At 42.7% G+C, this 22884-nt stretch overlaps 1 protein-coding gene across 4 annotated transcripts in view; it reads left to right on the top strand.

Moving 5' to 3' along the window:
• Positions 1-22252, top strand: part of KCTD10 (potassium channel tetramerization domain containing 10) — a 43093-nt gene extending 20841 nt beyond the window's left edge. For all 4 annotated transcript variants that reach the window (XM_075830547.1, XM_075830555.1, XM_075830563.1 and 1 more), the window contains exons 3-7: positions 12011-12180; positions 13396-13482; positions 16335-16387; positions 20338-20533; positions 21256-22252. In XM_075830547.1, coding sequence (XP_075686662.1) covers positions 12011-12180; positions 13396-13482; positions 16335-16387; positions 20338-20533; positions 21256-21474 — 725 coding nt within the window. In that variant the 3' untranslated portion in view covers positions 21475-22252. The remainder of the gene's footprint in view (positions 1-12010; positions 12181-13395; positions 13483-16334; positions 16388-20337; positions 20534-21255) is intronic.
• Positions 22253-22884: the final 632 nt, after the last annotated feature.

The following is a 22884-nucleotide window of genomic DNA, read 5'->3' as shown; positions in this document are numbered from 1 at the left end:
ATGACCAAGCTATTTTATTAGTTTTTCTATGGTCGCATTCATAACTTTTATTTTTTCGTCTACATAGCTGTATGAGGACTTGTTTTTTGCGGGATTAGTTGTACTTTTTAATAGCACCATTTTCGGGTACATATAATTTTTTTATTAACTTTTTTTTGGGGGGTTTATAAAAAAAACTGAAATTCCACCATTGTTCTGTGTTTTAAATTGACGCCGTTCACTGTGCGGCGTAAATAACATGTTACCTTTATTCTATGCATCGGTACGATTACGGCGATACCACATATGTAGAGGTTTTTTCTGTTTTACGACTTTTGCACAATAAAAACACTGAACTAAAATTATTTGTTTTTGCATCGTCGCTTTCCAGGAGCCGTAACTTTTTTATTTTTCCATCAATGTAGTGATTTTTTGGGCTTGTTTTCTGCGGGACGAGACGTAGTTTTGATTGGTACTGTTTTGGGGTGTATGGGACTTATTGATTCTTTTTTTTATTACTTTTTTGGGTGGCAATGGAAAAAAATTGCTATTTCGCCATTGTTTTTTGCGTTTTTTTTTTTACGGTGTTCACCTTGCGGTTTAAATTGCATTAACTTTATTAATGGAGTCATTACGGTCGCGCCGATACCATATATGTGTACTTTTTATTTATTTTTTACACTTTTACTAAATAAAACCACTTTTTATGGAAAATAATTTTTTTTTTTTTTTTTTTTTACTGTCATTTTTATTCTTTTTATTTCACATTTATTATTTATTTCATTAGTCCCACTAGGGGACTTTACTGTGCGATCTTCAGATCGCTGCTATAATGCTTTGGTATACTTCGTATATCAGAGCATTATTGCCTGTCAGTGTAAGGGTATGTGCACACACACTAATTGCGGCCGAAATACGTCCGTCAATTACGGACGTAAGTACCGGACCGAACACAGTGCAGGGAGCCGGGCTCCTAGCATCATACTTATGTACGACGCTAGGAGTCCCTGCCTCTCCGTGGAACTACTGTCCCGTACTGAAAACATGATTACAGTACGGGACAGTTGTCCGGCAGCGAGGCAGGGACTCCTAGCGTCGTACGTAACTATGATGCTAGGAGCCCGGCTCCCTGCACTGTGTTCGGTCCGGTACTTGCGGCCGAAATACGTCCGTCAATTACGGACGTAATTAGTGTGTGTGCACATACCCTAAATCTGACAGGCAATCTGTTAGGACGTGCTGCCGGCGCGTCCTAATAGGCATATGTCCAAGGCAGACCTGGGGGCTTTTATCTAGCCCCCGGCTGCCATGACAACCCATCGGAGACCCGCGATTGCATTTGTGCGCCGCTGATGGGTGACAGAGGGAGCTCACTCCCTCTGTAAACAAGTTAAATGCCGCGGTCGCTATTGACTGCGGCATTTAACGGGTTAAACGGCCGCGATCGAAGAAAACTTTGATCGCGGGTTTTGGAGCAGGAGCTCAGCTGTCATCAGACAGCTGAGCCCCGGCTCCAGCCTGCACGGGAGACCCGTGCAGGACTCTGACTAGGCTCACGTGAAAAGGCGTCAGCCTAGCCTAAGGCCCCTTAGTGACTAACGTGAAAAGGCGTATTGTTGGTCACTAAGGGGTTAAGGACGCAGCCTAGTTTGGGCCTTAAGGCTCAGCCCATTTTTGAAATCTGACATATTTCACTTTATGTGGTAATAACGTCGGAATGCTTAATCCTATCCAAGCGATTCTGAGATTGTTTTCTCGTGACACATTGGGCTTTGTTGGTGGTAAAATTTGTTCGATATATTCAGTGTTTATTTGTGAAAATTTTGAAAAAATAGCATTTTTCTGAATTTAAATGCATCTGCTTGTAAAACAGATGGTTATACCCCCCAAAATAGTTACTAGTTCACATTTCCCATGTGTCTACTTTAGATTGGCATCGTTTTTTGAACATTTTTTTTTTTTCTTGGACGTTACAGGACTTAGAACATAAACAGCAATTGCTCATATTTTTAAGAAAATTTCAAAAACCTTTTTTTTTAAGGTACCTGTTCATTTCTGAAGCGGCTTTGAGGGGCCTATGTATTAGAAACCCCCATAAAACACCATTTTAAAAACTGGACCCCTCAAAGTATTCAAAACCACATTCAGAAAGTATTTTAACCCTTATGTGTTTCACAGGAATTAAGGCAAAGTAGAGGTAAAATTTACGAATTTCAATTTTTTTTGCCGAAATTTATTTGTAATAAAAAAAAATCTGTAACACAGAAGGTTTTACCAGAGAAACGCAACTCCATATTAATTGCCCAGATTCTGCAGATTTTAGAAATATCCCACATGTGGCCGTAGTATTCCAATGGACTGAAACACCGGCCTCAGAAGCAAAGGAGCACCTAGTGGATTTTGGGGCCTCCTTTTTTTAGGAATATATTTTAGGCACCATGTCAGGTTTGAAGAAGTCTTGTGGTACCTAAACAGTCAAAAACCCCCAAAAGTGACCCCATTTTGGAAACTACACCCCTCAAGGCATTTTTCTAGGGGTATAGTTAGCATTTTGACCTCACAGTTTTTTTGCAGGAATTAGTCTGTGAAGATGCAAATCACCTTTTTTTTTGTTTGGAATTTTTTTCAAGGAATAAAGGAGAAAAAGCACCCCAACATTTGTAAATCAATTACGGCAATACCCCATACGTGGTCATAAACTGATGTTTGGACCCACAGCAGGGCTCAGGAGGGAAGGAGCGCCTTTTGGATTTTGCTGGATTGGTTTTCAGTGCCATGTCGGGTTTGCAACCCCCCGGAGGGACCAAAACTGTGGAAACCCCCCAAAAGTGACCCTATTTTGGAAACTACACCCCTCAAGGAAATTTTCTAGGGGTATAGTGAGCATTTTCACCCCACAGGATCTTTTTTTAGAGCTAAGGTGACAAAAGCGATTTTGGCCCTTTAAAGAGGCTCTGTCACCACATTATAAGTGCCCTATCTCCTACATAAGGAGATGGGCGCTATAATGTAGGTGACAGTAATGCTTTTTATTTAATAAAACTATCTGTTTTCACCACTTTATTAGCGATTTTAGATTTATTCTAATGAGTTGCTTAATGCCCAAGTGGGCGTATTTTTACTTTAGACCAAGTGGGCGTTGTACAGGGGAGTGTATGACGCTGACCAATCAGCGTCATGCACTCCTCTCAATTCATTTAGGCAGCGGATAGGGATCCTTTTAGATCGCTATGTGCTGTTTTATACTAACACATTAACTATACCTAAGTGTTTAGACAGTGAAGACATTCCACGGGATTTCTATTCACAATCTGTGCACTTCGTTACTGTTTCTGTGGTAGTTACAGCAGAGCAAAGCGTAATCTCGCTGTAACCTGTCATTTACCGCGTAATCTCGCGGGATTACGCTTTGCTGTAACTGCCACAAAAACAGTAACGAAGTGCAGAGATTGTGAATAGACATCCCGTGGAATGTCTATTCACTGTCTAAACACTTCAGTATTGTTAGTGTGTTAGTATAAGACAGCACATAGTGATCTAAAAGGATCCCTGTGTAAACGAATGGAGAGGCGTGCATGATGCTGATTGGTCAGCGTCATACACTCCTCTGTACAACGCCCACTTGGTCTAAAGTAAAAACACGCCCACTTGGGCATTAAGCAGCTCATTAGCATAAATATAAAATCGCTAATAAAGTGGTGAAAACAGATTGTTTTTCTAAGTAAAAAGCATTACTGTCACCTACATTACAGCGCCCATCTCCTTATGTAGGAGATACGGCACTTCTAATGTGGTGACAGACAGAGTCTCTTTAAATTCTTTATTTCTTACAGCGTTCACCGTGTGCAATAAATTACGTTTTACTTTATTCTGCGGGTCGGTACTATTACGGCGATACCGTATGTGTATAGTTCTGTTTTTTTTACGTTTTGCAGCGTTTGCACAATAAAATTACGTTTCTATAAAATAATTTATTTTCTGAGCCGTAACTTTTTATTTTTTCGTCAAAAAAGCTGTGGGAGGTCTTGTTTTTTGCAGGACGGGTTGTAGTTTTTATTGGTACCATTTTGGGGTAAATGCGACTTTTTGATCACTTTTTATTCTATATCTTTGGAGGGGTGGTGACCAAAAAATAGCGATGCTGACACAGTTTTTTCCATTTATTTTGTTTGCGGCGTTCACCGTGCGGAAAAAATAACATTATAGTTTCATAGTTTGGGACCAAATATGTGTACTTTTTTTTTTAACGTTTTCATTTTTTCCGTATAATAAATGACTTATTATAGGAAAACAAAAACTTTTATTTTGACATTTTTATGAACTTTTTTTTTAAACTTTTTACACTTCTTTTTTACCTGCAGCTCTGATCGCTGCTAGAATACATTACACTACCTAGATAGTGTAACGTATTCCAACTGTCAGTGTGAGGTCACAGTCACTCTGACTGTAAGTCTACGAGGGCCAATCAGAGGCTGGTCCTCATAGGCTTCCATAAATTGCAAACCCGGAGGCCGTTGCCTGGCCTCCGGATGCCATCACAAGCATCAGCAGCCCCCACAATTTCATGGGGGCTGCTCATGTGCTACAAACCTCCTAAATGTGGTGATCGCAATCGAGCACCACATTTATCTTGTTAATTGCCGAAATCAGCGGCGATGAGCCGCTGATCGGCAGCACTGGAGTGTCAGCTGTCGGGGGCAGCTGATCTCCCAGTTCCCGATGCACACCTTGTCGCCGACCGTGTGCATCGGGAACGACACAGTGACTTCCTGTCACTCTGACAGGAAGCCTATCAAGACCAGCCGAAGGTTGGTCCTGATGGGCTTCCGTCTATGGCAGACCTGGAAGCTTCCGTTTGCCATACTAACTATCGGCAAACCCCGCGATTTCGCCACCAGAGATATATACCCCATAAACTGTAATGTGGGTACCCCTGGGTACGGCAATACCCTACATGTGGCTGTTATCAGCTGCCTGGGCACACAGCGTGGCTCAGAAGGGAAAGATGAGGGGGATAAGCTGTGCGGAGTGCATCAGGGTAGATGAAAAATCTAAGGGATGTATGGTAAATTTTAAAACTTTCATACAGAGCCCTGGTTTTTTGGGACACCTGTCACATTGATATATTGTGTCCTCCCTTATCCCCCTCTTATAGCAGACTTTGCACCTCTTTTGACTTTTTCCCCTCTTGCCAGTTTGGGGAACTTCTTCTGGAAAGTGTTGCCCTGGTACGATGCGTGTGGCCCCGCTTCCAGAAGTACCGGGTGCCCCCTTCTTGGTCCCTAAAGATTAGGTTCTTGATAATGATGTACACGGCCAGCTTCTTATACCACCCCGCATGGCGCTGTAGGGCTTCAGGACTTGATCTGACAAGTCCACCCCTCCCATGTACCTATTGTAGTCCAGGATGCAGTCTGGTTTGGGGGTCTCTGTACTGGTACCTCGTACAGGTACATGGGTACTGGTGTGGCCATGTATTGTCAATACAAGGACATCTCTCTTGTCTTGCACGTGACACACAATATGTTGCTGCTAGAATGTGCCCTGCTCTCATCCCTTCTGAGTGTTTGCCCAAGCAGAGTCTTAGGGAGGCCTCTCAGATTTCTTCTAGCAGTGCCGCATGCCGCAGGACTTCTGTAAGCGAGGCACTTGAAGAGTGGGACGCTGGTATAAAAATTATCCAGGTAGAAGTGGTAACCCTGGTCCAGCAGTGGGTGCACCAAATCCCACACAATTTTTGCATTAACTCCCAGTAAGGGGGGACATTCTGGGGGCTGAATACTGGTGTCCTTCCCTTCATATATCCTAAATTTATAGGTATACCCTGATGCACTCTCGCACAGCTTATACAGCTTCACGCCATACCTTGCCCTCTTACTCGGCAGGTACTGGCGGAATTGAACCCTCCCTTTAAAATCCACCAAGGACTCATCAATAGAAATACACTTCTTGGGGGTGTATGCTTGGGAAAATCAGGCACTGAAACGGTCTAATAGGGGTCTCCGTTTATACAAACGGTCAAAACTGGGGTCATCTCAGGGTGGGCACTGCTCATTATCAGTATAATGTAAGAAAGCGAAGTATTGCCTAATTATTTTTTTAGGTTACAGTTCAGTTCTGAAGTTGCTTTGAGGGGCCCAGATATTAGAAACCCCTATGAAACACCCCATTTTAGAAACTAAACCCCTCAAAGTATTCACAACAGCATTTAGAAAGTTTATTAACCCTTTAGGTGTTTCACGGGAATTTAAAGCAAAGTAGAGGTGAAATTTACATATTTATTTATTTTTGTCAGAAAATCCTTTTTATACAATTTTTTTTTTCTATAACACAAAAGGATTTATCAGAGAAACGCAACTTAATACGTATTGCCCAGATTCTGCCGTTTTGAGAAATCCCACATGTGGCCCTTGTGCGATAATGGACTGAAGCACCGGCCTCCGAAGCAAAGGAGCACCTAGTGGATTTTGAGGCCTCCTTTTTATTAGGCACCATGTCCGGTTTGAAGAGGTCTTGTGGTGCCAAAACAGTGGAAATCCCCCAAAAGTGACCCCATTTTGGAAACTAGACCCCTTGAGGAAACCATTGTAGTTTTCTTGGGGTGCATGCAGCTTTTTGATCAGTTTTTATTCTATTTTTAAGTGGCGTGGTGAATAAAAAACAGCAATTCTACTATTGTTTTTTTTTTTACAGCGTTCAGCGTGCGCTATAAATGACACATTCACTTTATTCTGCGGGGTGATACGATTACGGCGCTACCAGATGTTTTATAGGTTTTTTTTATGTCCTATGCTTGCACAATAAAACTTACTTTTTGTGTTACCATATTCTAAGAGCCAGAACTTTTTTATTTTTCCATCAATAAAGCCGTGCGAGGACTTGTTTTTTGCGTTACGAACTGTCGTTTCGATCAGTACCATTTTTAGGTACATGCGACTTTTTGATCTTTTTATTAGATTTTTTTGGGAGGTGAAGTGACCAAACAAATGTGATTCTGGTACGGTTTATTATTATTTTCACCGCGCAGGATAAATAACGAAATAATTTTGTAGTTCAGGCCGTTACGGACACGGCGATACCAATTATGTATAGTTTATTTGTTTGTTTATATATTTTTATTAATAATAAAGGACTGATAAGGGAAAAGGGGGGATTTTTACTTTTATCACCTTTTTTAAAACGTTTATTTTCTTATTTTTACACATTTTTTTTTAATTTTTTTTTTTACTTTATTACTTTGTCCCACTAGGGGACTTGAGGGCAGGAGGCCCTGATCGCTATTCTAATACACTGCACTACACCGTAGTGCAGTGTATTAGAGCTGTCAGCTACTCACTGACAGCAAGCATAGTGGGTCCTGATTTTGTCAAGACCCACTAGCTTCTGTCGATGGCATAGCCGGACGCCATTGTTAGATGTCCGGTTGCCATAGTCACCATCGCCGGCCGCTATCATGTAGCAGGCCGGCGATGGTAGCTTAACCCCTAAAAAGCCTTGAACGCGCCTTTTAAGGGGTTAATCAGCGGGGACACAGTGATCGGTCCCCGCTATAGGAGCTGCGGCAACTGCTGTACAAGACAACAGCTGTCACAGCTCCTGTATATGTCGGGAAGACGGCCGACATGGCCGTTACTCCCGCGACGTACTATTCTGTCACTGAGCGCGAACGGAATAGTACGTCGCTGAGCGTTAAGGGGTTAAAGGGTAACTAAACATTTAACAAACTTCTGAAATGTCAGTGACCTGTCAGAAGTTTTGATTGGTGGGTGTCCGAGCACTGAGACCCCCACCAATTGCTAAACGAAGCAGCAGAAGTGCATGTGTGAGCGCTCAGCCGCTTTGCTTCTGTTCTGCTTTTTTCGGAAAGCGTATGTATCGGAGTATGGGCTCATAGACTTTCTATTAAGCCCGTACTCCGATACATTGATTTCCGGAAAAAGCAAAACCGAAACAAAGCGCCTCATCACTCACACAAGCACTTATGCTGCTTCGTTTTAGCAATTTGGAGGGGGTCTCAGTGCTCGGACACCCACCAATCAAAACGTCTGACATGTCAATATGACATGTCAGAAGTTTGAACGTTTAGTTACCCTTTAAAGGTGGCCTTAGACACAGTACAGACTTGTATAGAAAAAAATAATCCTAATTTAGCAGAGTGGCAAAGACTCTTGCCAGACGGGTCTGCAACCATTTACCTCTGACGGGCAGGTGAAATCCATGTTGTCCGACTCAGTTTTGCCCTGACATTTAGGCCGGGTTCACACGTAGCGTAAATACTGCGGCTTTTCCGCAATGGATATTTTTGCAGAAAAATCTGCAGCGTGATACAGCAGCAGAGTGTTCAAATCTCATCCCCATGCTGCGTAAATGATAAGCGGAAATACTGCTCAGAAATTGACGTGCATTTTTTTGTTTATCTGCAGCATGTCAATTGTATTTTCGCAGCCGCTGCTTTTTTTGTTGAGGGTTTTCCCCAGTGAATACGATGGGAGGTAAAACCAGCAACAAATAGCAGATGTTTTTGTGATTTTTTTTTTTGCTACGGAAATACTGATTCTAAAACACACTCGGGGGAAATAATATACTTAAAAAACAGTATACTTGCCCAGACTTCTGTGCTTCTTTGTCCAGGCCAGACTCCTGAGTTGACGTTTCACCCCATATGACTGCTGCAGCAGTCACATGGGATGAAACGTCCTCCCATGAGGCCGGGCTGCAGGACGGCAGAGGGACGCGTCACCATGGATAAGAGTAAGCATGAACGTTTTTGTGTGTTATTTTTTTCCTGTTTTCCGCAGGGGACATTCCAGCTGAGAAACTAACTGCACTACAATTCGGTGCGGTTTTTCAGACGGAACTCTCTGCGGCAACCACCGTGGATCTGCTGTGTGGTTTTATGCAGTGTATCAGCCTTGTGTGAACATACCCTTAGGGTACAAGGGAACCAGCATCTCAAGTCATGCCAGTATCCTGCTGCTGATGTTTAAAGGGGCCCCCGCATTCTGTGTAATAATTGAAGGGATGTCTTGCGTCAAGTCACAGTAGCTAATCCACCTATGTTGATAGAGTTCCACAGGTTTACTTTAAGGCATGCTGCAAAATATTAGCAGAAAATTAGTAAAAGCTGCAACTTATCTAATTCTTTTCCAATCAGGCCAACTGACTGTGCCAGAATAAACTGGATAGTTTTCCTTGATAGGGGATAAGTCTGTGCGTAACTTATAGAATGGCGCTATAGAAAGGTGTAATCCGGATTCAGCGCTCAGCTGGAAGAATTGAGAAGAGGTTTTCAAAAATAAACATACCCTGTAAATTGTGGAATGTTTATAGTAGTCTCTGTATTCTGTGTATGTTAAAGGGGTTTTCCAGTCCCTAAAAATCAATATCTGATGGCGCTGCTCCCCCTTTATTTCTACTTGCTCACTGTAGCGGCGATTCACCGTATTGCAGCCTTCTCCCATTCACTTCAATGGGAGAAGAAGCTACTGCTATGTAGACGATTCAGTGAGCAAGTAGAAATGAAGATAAAACAGCGCTCGTATGACTGCTGCACCTCCAAAGCGGAGGTGCTGGGAGTCGGACCTCGACCCATCAGCTATTGCTGGCCTGTCCTGAGGATAGGCCATCAATTTTTAGGGACTGGGAAACCCCTCTAAATAGAAAATCTTATAGAATACGAAAAAAAAGCTCCTCTCTGGTTCTGGAGCATACAGAGTTAAAGAAGCCACAATCCGGTTTTGTACTGGGTGTTACCAATGTACACCTATTCTTCTGACATTTATATTCATCTGGCTCCTTCCTTTTCCTAGAGACGTCTAAATTTCTGAAGTAAGATTATGTGTAAGTCTTACTTTTTCCATATGACTAGCCCCTCTCCCCCCCCCCAAATAAAAGATAAATTCTGGGGTTCTTTAAGTTAGCTCATTTTATTTCATCTCCATGGTGTTTTTTTTTATACATCTAACCAATGCTTTATCACAATATGTAATAATAAAAAAAATTCCCATCTTAATTTGTGATGGTTTTTAGAAATTCAGGTGTCTTCAAACTTTCGTAAGTACTTGGCTGATAGACATCAGGAAAGAGGGCTGTAAACTCCACCTTTCAATGTCAATTTACACCATTTTATAGTTAGAATCTACATAAAATGTTGAGTAAATGTAATAATTTGCTTTACTATTTTAGTGCAATAAGAGAATTATCCAAAGTTACAATCCGCAGAATACAGGTGTTGCCAGCACTCTGTATCGCACTTTTCTCACAGCCTCTGCAGGCATTCCTTTCGTAGGATATGGCACCTATATTCTGCTGATTATCTGCTGGAAGCAGAGCTTTTTATTTTGCCTGCATGCTTACTATCAGAACCGATACTCCTGTAATGTACCATAATAGAATGTACCATTACAGACGTGCACGTATTTTAGGCTTTCATAATGGGTGGCTAGTCTAGTTCCATGTGGTCTTCTCAATTGTTCTGTACATAGTGGGCAGTACAGGAGCTCTATTACATAACCAGGACTATGTACATAGACACTAGTGAATGTCTTACTAGTAAGTAGGGTTGCACAATGCATCGAAATATCGATACTATTTAGATGCCGTGCACCGTGAAGCGGTTCAATACCGTTAATTCATGTATTTCGATACTAAGCAGCGCGGCCGCACAGCTCAGTATTGTAACACATAAATTTAGTCAGAGCGGGGCTAGTACGATATGATGCGGCCGGCGCTGCACTAATGAGCGGTGGCGGCAATGAAGACCGAACATGGCGGGCGCACTGCAAAACACTCCCATGTTCTGCCTTTAGTGCCCGCGCCGGCCACATCACCTCATACTGACCGCTTGTCAGGAGCGGGGCAATGGCTGTATTACACATCCGCAGCCCCGCTCTAACGTCGGATATCAGAGAAACCTCTCATTGCCGCCGCTATTCCCTTGAATGCTGCGTTTAAAGCTGACTGCAGCATTCAAGGGGAAAATGAGAAGGGGGGGATGCCCTTTGGATCGCATCACAGGAATCCCTGTGATGGATCGAGGAACATACCATATATGGGCAGACAGCCCAGGGTTTATTGAAGGACCCCAGGGCTGTCTGACCAGATTTCCTGTTGTTAGGACATACTTTGGTATGTCCTAACAATTGCCTGCGTACTATCAGTATATAGATATATGCCAGTACATTCAAATTTAAAAATAGAAAAGTAAAAAAATAAAAATAAGTAATGTTAAATAGAAAAAAAAAACCACATGCACGTTTTTTACAATAAACATTAAAATAAGTCTCAATACATAAAATATACACATTTAGTATTGGCGCGGCCGTAATTACCTGCACAACAAACTTATGATGATTATGCTGTTAAAAAAATAACAAACTTTCACTTATTAATGTGAGGCACGTGGTATTGTGAATTTTGAACCTCCATCTTACCAGTTAACCCCATCATGTACCTCCCACATTAACCCAATGTCTATTATAAGTGAGAAGCCTGATGGGGTTAATTACTATTAATGTGAGGCACATGAAGGTTCAACATTCATCAAACCACGTGCCTCACGTCAGAAAATGGAAGAACGTTTTTTTTTTATTATTATTGTTGGCAAAGTATCGTTTTGGCATGGAATCGCAATACTACAGTATCAGTATCGAAGTCCAAATTCTGGTATCGTGACAACCCTACTAGTAAGGATAAGTGGCACATTTGAGTCTCTGAAATGGTGTGCAATTAGTAAGTTACGTAACTTGATATGTGAACCGTATTTACTAAAGGTCTGAAAGCCCCAAGACTAGAAAGGTGGAGTTGATCTTTGTGAACATGTATTGAGTGATAATCATGAAGCTGCCCCTTCCTGACCTCAGAGGTTCTGCAGCAGATGCAATTCATATACCCTACTGTAAGGGGCTGAGAATTTTAGACGTCCCATTGTAGTGTATTTCTGCCTTTAGTAGACAATGGCTGTTTTCTTATTTACATTGTGTGTTTTTAATCTATAGCACTCCCTATTAAATCACCATTGTGTTCTATTAAGGTTGGATTCTTATAGACCGATGTGGGAAGCACTTTGGGACCATATTAAATTACCTGAGAGATGGAGCTGTACCACTTCCAGAAACACGAAGAGAAATTGAAGAACTCTTGGCAGAAGCAAAGTATTATTTGGTGCAGGGACTGGCAGATGAATGTCAAGCATCTCTTCAGGTAGTGTTTCCTTGTTGTGGGGTGTCTAGTAATGCTGGCACAGGACTCAGATTCATTATATAGGATATATTAGATGCCAGTAGTCTGCAATGTCTCCTAAACATTGAGCTCCTAAAGTGAGCTTTTTCCTACACCTGAATTTTCAGGCTTCAAGCCGAGAGTGACGGGAGGCAACCACCAACTACCTCTGTGTTACATTCCCAGCAGTCTTGGAAACTTGCGGTTTTTCTATTGGCAAGCCTGCCCCTGATATGGAAGGAACACTGTTGTCACTAGTTTTCTTGTACTAACAAAAAGGAGCTGCAATTTTGTTAGAAAACTTCCCGTGCATACTAGGATTGCCCATTGCAGACCGTTCAGTTGATCGCTTCTGCCTGTTTGTTTTAGCGATCGGTGTGGGTCTCGGCACCCCACCGATAAAAACTTCTGACATGTCACTATAACATGTCCAAAGTTTGCTGAAATGACAATTACTATTTAATCTGTCTTGAGCAGCTGCAGGATATGGAAGGAAAGGGGGGGGGGGGTGTAATCTCATCAGAAATTTTAGGTGGAATAGGGATTATTCAGCTGTAGGCTTAAACGGGGGTATACGTGTCTTTGGTAATACAAGTTTAAACGAGCTCATATAGTTTCTAAGTTACAGCCGTTATTTTATTCACTTTTCTGGTGTTTCAATCCTGTTTCATATGTTCATATTTCTGTTGCGTTTTTGTAACCGTTGTTTGAGTCACACTTTATAAGGGAAGAAGCATCATGTAATAACATGGGGGAAAAACTTCCTTGAAGGGATATTACCAGAATTGACAACTTCTATGGATAGTGCCTTTTTGTCTGATCACTGGAGGGCCCCACATCTGGGACCCCATGAATCGTGAGAACAGTCACGAACTCCCTGTTCCTCCTCACTGCATTCGCCCTGCTGCTCCGTTCATAGACTATGGGAATGACGGAAACAGATGAGTACAGTGCTCAGCTGTTTCAGTCAGTCCTATAGACATTGACTAGAGCGGCAGGTGCATTCTAGACCGCTGTTCCATTCAAGCTCTTCCTCACTGCGTGGGATACAGTAAGGAGATACGGGGGGTTTCGGGACCCCCCATTCTTGTGACTGGTGGGGCCCCCAGTAATCAGACAATTTTCACTTATCTTGTGGATCGGTGACCATTGTCGATACTGGGACAACCACATTAATTAACTGTTTTCATTCGTTAGAATAAAGATGTGTATGAACCGTTCTGCAAAGTCCCAGTGATCACATCTTCAAAAGAGGAGCAGAAGTTGATAGCTACGTCTAATAAGGTGAGAAACACATGTGAAGGTTTCATTCTGAATAAATGTGCAGTATTATTGGTATGGGGGGGTAGATGGTGTACATATTACACTGCAGACTAACAATGTGTCAGTCTTCCTAAATCCGCCTTTATTACCTAGTTTCTGATCATGTGTAAATTATCACACTGTGGCACTATTACATAAAAATCTGCTGAGGACTGATGTACGTTCGCGAGTAGTGTATGGCTTTTACAGCTTATGGCCGCAATGTAAACTTTTCTCGTTTAATGTCATTGGTCAACACCGCACCATAGGCCCTTGACACTAGGAGACGGACACCAGCCAGGCCATACCCTTCTTACAGACACTGGCTATTCCATTTTAGTCTAGCGTCTATAGTTTTTGTTTTTTCATTTTCTTCCTTTCGCTATAGAGTGGTTGTCAGCCTATTTACAGCCTAGTCCACCCCCTGTTGTGAGGAAACCAGGCAGGTCCTCTGCACTGTGGTCCCCTCACTGCCGGTCCCCCAACCCTTTCCCTGTTTATGCAGGTGACCTGCCGATAACCCCACTATGGAAGGGCTCATTCAGACGAGCATATATGTAGTACGTGTGACTACAATTAAAACCATGTTAATGGGGCCGCTCGCACGACCGTTGTTTCAACGGACCGTGTGAAGGGTCTGTCAAAAACGAAAACATGTCCTATTTATTTTTTTTTGCGCTGCATGCATCCCTCCATAGACTCTAGTCTATGGGGGATGTGTGTACCTCTGATGTGGAAAACGGCAGTTTTTCACGTCCCAGTTCGGCTTTGTTCATCTAAATGGTAGCCTAAGAGATTACCCAAGAGGTAGACCTGTGTACACACACAATTCAGATGGTGAGTCTAATCACGACACTTCTCTTTGAGTGAGTGAGGGGTGACTGCTTTCCTATCAAGCCACATGGCTTGCCCAAGTGGACAATGCCGGGGTTCAAGAGGTGGTGTGTTGTCGACAGGGTACAAAATCGAATTTCTGACCCTTCCTCGGTTCTTTCGTACACCGCCCCAGATCAAGCTTCTGTTTTTTTGGGGTTTTTTTCCAAGCTGTTCGTTCCCTTTTTCTTTTAGGAAGTCGTCGTTCCAAAGTCAGCATCTGTGAAAACTTTCAATTTGAGTCTCTTCAGGCCCCAAAAAGGACAGGTCAGTCAAACCAATCTTGAATCTTCAGAAGCTGGATTGCTTTGTTAGAGCTTGACGGCGCAAGATAAAGTTATTGAGGTCCGTTGTCGCCTCACTAGAGCAGGGAGAGTACCTTTCTTTCGATATACGTGATGTCTACCTCCACATACCCATCGCAAGGGCCCTTCAGCTTTTTCTTGGCTTCAATGTTTGTTCTCAACATTTCGAATTTGTCGCGCTCCTTTAGGCTCACCCCTGCTCCCAGTGCTTTCACCAAGGTCCTGGCAACTCTCATGTTGCTTCTTCACAACAGGGAATTTGCTGTTATCCCTTACCTGGATAATCTCCTGGTGAAGGCTTCCTCTAGAGAGGACAATCTTTCCAGCCTCCAGATCACCATGGACACTTTGCACAGGTTTGGATGGATTATCAACAGATAAGTCGCCCCTGGTGCCAGCCCAGCACATGGCATTCCTGGGAATGATTCTCGACACCAGGTCTGCCAAAGTATTCCTCACAGAGGACAAGATCAGTGCCATTTAAGCTGGGGTGGCCCTCCTTGGTCAGGATGTTCCCCTTTTTAGTAGTTTCCGCATACGGGTACTGGGCAAGATGGTGTCTGCCTTCGAGGCCATTCTCTCTGCCCAATTTCACACAAGGCATTTACAGAGAGATCCACTCACACAGACAAAACTGCCTCTACGGGTTTGCCAGGAGTTCCTATGGTGGGAGATCACACCAGCCATTCTTTAGGGCCCGTCCTTTCTGCTGCGGACCAGTCAGAAGAATCTGGATCCATGAGACGTTGCTCCATCCGGAGATTTTTCTCCATATCTGTCAGAAGTGGAGCACTCCAAAGGCAGACCTCTTCACGTCTCCTCTAAATCACAAGGCTCCAGTCTGTGACCAGGGTTCGGCATCATGGGGCCATAGTTGTCGAAGCTCTAGTTGCTTGTGGGACGGGTTCTCTTCTGTACCTCTTCCCTCCCTTTCCCCTGCTGCCGTGAGCTCTAGTGTGGATCAAGGCGGAGGGCATTCCAGCCACCCAGGTGGCCCCAGATTGGCCTCGCCGTGCCTGGTACGCTGACCTCATCAATCAGCTTGCGGATATAGTGTGGTGACTCCCGCTGCGTCACAATCTCCTTTACCAAGGTACACTGTTCCACCCAACTTTAACTCCGCTTCGTTTAACAGCGTGGCTGTGGAAGCCATGTTATTGAGGTCCTATAGTATTTCTGACCCTGTCATTCAGACATTTCCTAAGGCCAGAAACTCTAAACGGCCAAGGTATATCGCCACGTGTGGAAGGCCTATTTCCATTGGTACGAGCAACGCAACTCATTTCTTGAGCTCACCCTCTGGGACTGCTTTAAGACTTCCTACGGTGTTTTGTCCACCAATGACATTAACGAGAAAATTGGATTTGTGTACTCGCCATAAAATCCCATTGACGTTGAATTCATAGGGGGATACCGATCCCGTCCGCATTTATTTTCCAGGCCCGGCGTGGGCGGGATAGACTTTTTCCTACCTAGTGACAGCCTCCTAGTGGCAGGGACCTATACCCATGGTGCGGTTTCCCACAATGAATTCAACAAGAAAGGGATTTTACGGTGAGTACAATTATTTCATTCCTAACATCTGAATGGATAATGCAGAGATTTGTCACCAAGGTTGTTAAAATCACTGAGATGTGAATGTTTTTATCTTCACAGCCTGCAGTCAAGCTACTTTACAACAGAAGCAATAACAAGTATTCCTATACCAGGTAGGGTTCTGCCATCTATTGTGCACATCTTAGGCTATGTTCACACGGGGTATTTTGCCGAGTTTTTTGACGCGGAAACCGGGTCGCAAAACTCGGCAGAAACGGCCCGAGAACGCCTCCCATTGATTTCAATGGGAGGCGTCGGCGTCTTTTTCCCGCGAGCAGTAAAACTGCCTCGCGGGAAAAAGAAGCGACATGCCCTATCTTCGGGCGCTTCCGCCTCTGACCTCCCATTGACTTCAATGGGAGGCAGGAGAAAGCGTATATCTCGCTGTTTTATGCCCGCGGCGCTCAATGGCCGCGGGCGAAAAACGGCACGAAAATCGGCGTGCAGGGAGAGGAATATCTGCCTCAAAGTTCCAAACGGAATTTTGAGGCAGATATTCCTCCCCCAAAATACTCCGTGTGAACATAGCCTTAAGGGAAACTGTTTGACAAGGAATGTATTCATAGTGTGTTCACACGCAGCAGATTTGTTGCAGAAATTTCTGTGGTTTAAAACATGTTCCATACATCTGAATGGTTTTCTGCAAACCCCATTCACATAAATGGGAAGTGGCAAAATGTATGCAACAAATCTGCCACGTGTGAACAATACCTTTAAAACGTACCTAACTCTTCAGGTGACTTTTCAGTGTGTGGGTGTACAGGAGGATTAACACCATTCCTGGCCATTACATAACATGTATTCCAGATTTATGTTTTTCCCCTCTGCATGCGCCATCTCTAATTGTCCGGTTTTTTTTCTTGATTTTAGTCGGTGGAGCCTAACTGCTATCATGTCTTCTATACACTGCAATTATTGAAGAGGAGAATCCTGCTCTCATATATAATCGATCGCTTTCTCTCTCGCTTTCTCTCTCGCTTTCTCTCTCGCTTTCTCTCTCGCTTTCTCTCTCGCTTTCTCTCTCGCTTTCTCTCTCGCTTTCTCTCTCGCTTTCTCTCTCGCTTTCTCTCTCGCTTTCTCTCTCGCTTTCTCTCTCGCTTTCTCTCTCGCTTTCTCTCTCGCTTTCTCTCTCGCTTTCTCTCTCGCTTTCTCTCTCGCTTTCTCTCTCGCTTTCTCTCTCGCTTTCTCTCTCGCTTTCTCTCTCGCTTTCTCTCTCGCTTTCTCTCTCGCTTTCTCTCTCGCTTTCTCTCTCGCTTTCTCTCTCGCTTTCTCTCTCGCTTTCTCTCTCGCTTTCTCTCTCGCTTTCTCTCTCGCTTTCTCTCTCGCTTTCTCTCTCGCTTTCTCTCTCGCTTTCTCTCTCGCTTTCTCTCTCGCTTTCTCTCTCGCTTTCTCTCTCGCTTTCTCTCTCGCTTTCTCTCTCGCTTTCTCTCTCGCTTTCTCTCTCGCTTTCTCTCTCGCTTTCTCTCTCGCTTTCTCTCTCGCTTTCTCTCTCGCTTTCTCTCTCGCTTTCTCTCTCGCTTTCTCTCTCGCTTTCTCTCTCGCTTTCTCTCTCGCTTTCTCTCTCGCTTTCTCTCTCGCTTTCTCTCTCGCTTTCTCTCTCGCTTTCTCTCTCGCTTTCTCTCTCGCTTTCTCTCTCGCTTTCTCTCTCGCTTTCTCTCTCGCTTTCTCTCTCGCTTTCTCTCTCGCTTTCTCTCTCGCTTTCTCTCTCGCTTTCTCTCTCGCTTTCTCTCTCGCTTTCTCTCTCGCTTTCTCTCTCGCTTTCTCTCTCGCTTTCTCTCTCGCTTTCTCTCTCGCTTTCTCTCTCGCTTTCTCTGCAATTTGTCACCATTTAAGCCATGCCCCTTTTCTCTAAGGCAGACCCCCGTTTCCTGGCTCCATTTGAGCCAGAATTCTGGCGCATTACGAATAATCTGCCCCAATGTGTGTTGCACCCCTGCCAGGGGCAGCATTACTACAATTGGCCTCAGGACATAGGTGTAAACATTAGTAGTAATGTAAGTCTTGTTATAAGGCCTAGAACAGACACGAAAACCGTTACCATTGAGCGCCGCTTCTGCTGTCTCCCCACTAAGGTCCACCATTGCCAGATTATCATTACATTACATTTCCTGTTAATCCACAATAGGAGTATTTTTGACACATGCAGGATTACCTAACTACATTGTATCACATTAAATACATTTTGCTGTCTTTGTGTGGTGTTTTAAAGAACACACCAGTCAGACCATGGAAGTATGTAATGTTTACAAAGCTTTTTGTTACAACTTGTAATGAAGTCAGCTATTCCATAATTTGTATTTCTTGGTCCTAATTATAACAAAGTTTTGCCTTTTGAAGTATTTAACAGTGATGAATGTAACGGCTGGTAAAGGATGAAGTAGATGTATATTTCATAAATGGATCAGCTTTTTAAAAAAATAAAATAACAGCTTAGTCTATAAGTCCTATGCACCCAAAAATAGTACAAATGAAAACTACACCTTGCCCTGCAAAAATCAAGGCCACATTGACGGAAAAATGAAAGTTATGGCTCTTGGAATGCGGCGATGCACAAACAAGTAGTTTTTTTTTTTCTAAAAGTATTTTTATTGTGCAAACGTAGGAAAACATATATAAAACCTTTACATATTTGGTATCCCCGTAATCGTGCCTACCCATAGAATAAAGATAACGTGTTATTTACGTTGCATAGTAAACGGCGTAAATTTATAACGTGAAAATAATTGCTGGAATAGCTGCTTATTTTCAATTCTCTCCTAAAATAAAGTTAATAAAAGTTAATCGATATATTATATGCATCCAAAAATGGTGCAATTACAAAATACAACTCGTCCCGCAAAAAACAAGCCCTTATATGGCTAGGTCGACAAAAAAAAAAAAAAAATTACGACTCTTGGAATGCTACCGTGAAAAAACAAAAAATAATCCTTGGTCATTAAGGGGTTAATAGCCTTTAAACTGCTGAAAGGGAATGTGCTGCTAGAATTTTTATTTTATTTTTTCAGTTAAACAATTAGTATATAAGTGATTACACATTGTTTTAATTTTTTCACAAGTCAGGAAATATTATAAATTCGATTCTAATTTATAACATTTCCATGTGCTGGTCACTAGAGGGAGCAGTTCCCAAAATTGCCGCATTGGCAATGTGGTAAAGTAACCTCATTGATTTATGCTGCAAATTTGGGGTGGACACACTCTCTCTAGTGTCCTCACATAATCCCCCCTCCCTTATTCTGGCTAGTGCCAGGCGGGGGAGGGGTTTGAATGTCTTCAAACCTCCTACAATCTGTGCTGCCATTTTCTGAGCGACTGCACAGTGCTAGGAGGATTAGATACAGGGCTCAGCAGACCGTATCACACGAACATAATACACACATCACATACACGAACATAAATTAACTGCCGCCTCCGCTGGTCTACGCTCCTCTTCCTTGCGCCTTTGCTTCGTTGAACATATGGTTGGAAGTCATCTTACTGTCCGGCAGCGGCTTTCGCTCCACATGAAAATGGTGCCGGATTTCGCTCTGCGAATGAGCTTCGTTTTGATCTGTGTGGGAGCGGCGCATGTGCCGTTCACACACAGACGGCGTACGCTTCTGAGAATGGAACGGCTCCCATTCGCATTCTCTATGGGGATGTATGTGCCGTATAGCATCTCTGTATGTGTTAATCGACACATACATAGATGGAAAAAAAAAATGGCAGCCCCATAGAGAAGTAAAAGTAAGAACACAGTAAAAAGTAGAACATGAGAACACAAATAAATAAAATTTATGTTAATATATTAAAAGCAATATAAGAATAAAAAAAAAAAATCATGACCCCTTCCCTTTTAAAAGGCTGTTCCTAAAGAAGACTTGTATGACTTGTCCTACAACCCTGGAGATCTGGCCACTGGGACTCTCAAATTCTCTTCAATGAATGCTGAATGAAGTGCTGCGTACTCATATATTTTGCAAATCCCTTTAAAAGTTGTCAGGCATGTTCTGTTTCTTTGTTTTTCTGCAGATAAGACTTAGGCAGGATTAGTAATTTTACTTGTTTTATTTTTTATTTGCAGTAACTCGGATGACAACATGCTTAAGAATATTGAGCTGTTTGACAAGTTGTCTTTGAGGTTTAATGGAAGGGTTTTGTTCATTAAAGATGTGATTGGTGATGAAATCTGCTGTTGGTCGTTCTATGGGCAGGGTCGAAAAATTGCAGAGGTGTGCTGTACGTCCATTGTGTATGCTACAGAAAAGAAACAAACTAAGGTAGGTTGGTTTGTTAACCGGCAGCATCGACTTCTGTACTGAATATTGCAGTTAAAGTATTCAATTACGTTCTAGTCATTTTTTTACTTTTTATGTAGCTAGTACTAAATAAAGAGGGTGGCAATCTCGGTAGAGAAGAATAGTGTTCCTTCCATCTTAGGCAAACACACTGAGGAACGTTTACAGCTTTTCTTTAAAGGAGTGGTCTCGTGACATGAACATTTGTCCATATTCCCTATCAGGGTATATGTACTTTATAGAAGGGAGTTCCCTACTAGGGACCCATCTCTATGGCCCAGAATGGAGATTATCTTTGTAAGAGCGGCTCCTACTCTGCAAAGTTAGTGTAGCCTTGCGTTACATCGACTTCAATTCTACATATTCACTGCAGCAGGGAATATATATTCCTAGATGTGACTTCCCCTGGCGATAACAGCTGATGGCTAGGCTAAAGAAGCCAGGCCCATGGCGATAAGCAGATCTCCGCACTGGCTTATGCTTAAAAAAAAAAGTGGTGTTCTTTGTGAGAGAACGTTCTGTACTAGATTGGATTCGCTTTTAACTGACCAATTAAATTCCTAAAATATGGTAGTTGAAATCTAGTCAAGCTGGGATCTTGGGAGCTCTGTTTTTTGCAATGCAGCAAGATCTGTGAATGTGCTGTAAATTCTGAGTTCAGTGTGGTAATTCTAGTCCTTAAGTAATTGTGTTTGGTTATTTAGGTTGAGTTTCCAGAGGCAAGAATCTATGAAGAAACTCTTAACATTCTACTGTATGAGGCACAGGATGGACGGGGACCAGACAATGCTCTGCTGGAGGCCACAGGAGGGGCAGCTGGACGCTCTCATCACCTTGACGATGATGATGAGCGGGATCGCATTGAAAGAGTAAGGCGGATTCACATCAAACGACCAGATGACAGGGCTCATCTTCACCAGTAGTACTTGTCCACTTTGACTATGATTCTCCGTCCACAAAACAGACCTGTCTGTACTTCTGTGCGGTTTCATCCCAATACACTTGGAAAAAAGGCCCGTTTTAACGGTTGGGGAGGTTGTAAATGACACAAGCCTGTGGGTTTGGGTCCAGCTTCATCTGTTACACTTTCTGTGACTTATTTATATCACTTTGAAGGGACAGCGACCTAACTGAAGTGAATTTTCTCTTTTTATTGTGTATGGATTTGCCCAGCCTCACAACAACTGGCGGTTGTATACATGTAAAGTTTCCAGAAAAGTGCTGACATAGGATATATCAGATGTGGGAAATGAAGATGGACTAAATATATTGCCTTAATGCATTGCTTGATATTCTGTGGTACACATTGACTGTATACTGTATGTAGACCAAGAAAAACATTCTGTACTTCCGCCCAGTGCAATTAATTCCAGTAGAAATTTTGGCGGTAACGTGTATTCGTTGGTTTGCTGCATAGCTGTTGAGCTCTGTAAAGTTGGTGTGAACTTAATAGAGAGACAGTAGACGGAGGTCAATGATAACTTTTGATTTCATTTATAAAAGTTTACAGCTCTGCAGGATTCAGACAGAACTTTCCTTACCACCCAGACAAGCCGTGCACCTCTAAGTGTTTTTATGTCAGGATTAATATTCTATATATTTTTCTTTTTTGTTTTTAAGTAGCTTTAGTCTCTTATATGTATAAAAATAATTTATATTGTCCTTAATCCCCAATAAACAACAAATATGGACGCTTTTGAATCTTTTCTTTATATTTTGGAGAGCACTGGATCAGAAGGACATTAGCGTACTGTAAGATTTTGTCTGTAAAAAAAAGAAAATGCAGCACTTCTGATTTCAGATACCACCCATAATGTAACACCAACTTCTTTCATAGACATCATCGAATATTGTATTGTTAATACCTCCTGCAGGAAACCATTGCAGAAAAATAGAACTTTTTTTTTGGTCACCTGATGCATCATTTCCAATTGCTGATTTTGAAATGATCCGTGTGCTGCTTGTCTGTGGGATCACTTGAGTTGTCACATGGTAGTGAGGTAGTTTACATTACTGGACACCTGCCCAACCAATGGTGGACTTGTCAATCTTCAGCTTAACGTTGTCCAGTCAACAGGCAAAGACTTGTATCAAAGACAACGGGTTTGATACAAAGCAGTTATTTTAGGTGCATTCCAATGGCACCATGAATGTTAAAAGGACCACATGAACATCCATAACATTCATCCACTGCTTGTTAATTATTTTTAGGCCTTGTTCACACTACGTATATTTCGGTGCGTAAAATGCTCGGATTATTCTCCGAAATAGACTTGACCTATGCCTGAAATACGCTGTGTAGTTCATTCGAGGTGATGTCCCTTCTTAAATGT

The sequence above is a fragment of the Rhinoderma darwinii genome, chromosome 1 (assembly GCF_050947455.1).
Source record: "Rhinoderma darwinii isolate aRhiDar2 chromosome 1, aRhiDar2.hap1, whole genome shotgun sequence".
In the NCBI taxonomy this organism is placed as follows: Eukaryota; Metazoa; Chordata; class Amphibia; order Anura; family Rhinodermatidae; genus Rhinoderma; species Rhinoderma darwinii.
The sequence above is the reverse complement of the archived record's forward strand: the minus strand, read 5'-3'. Positions and strand labels throughout refer to the sequence as shown.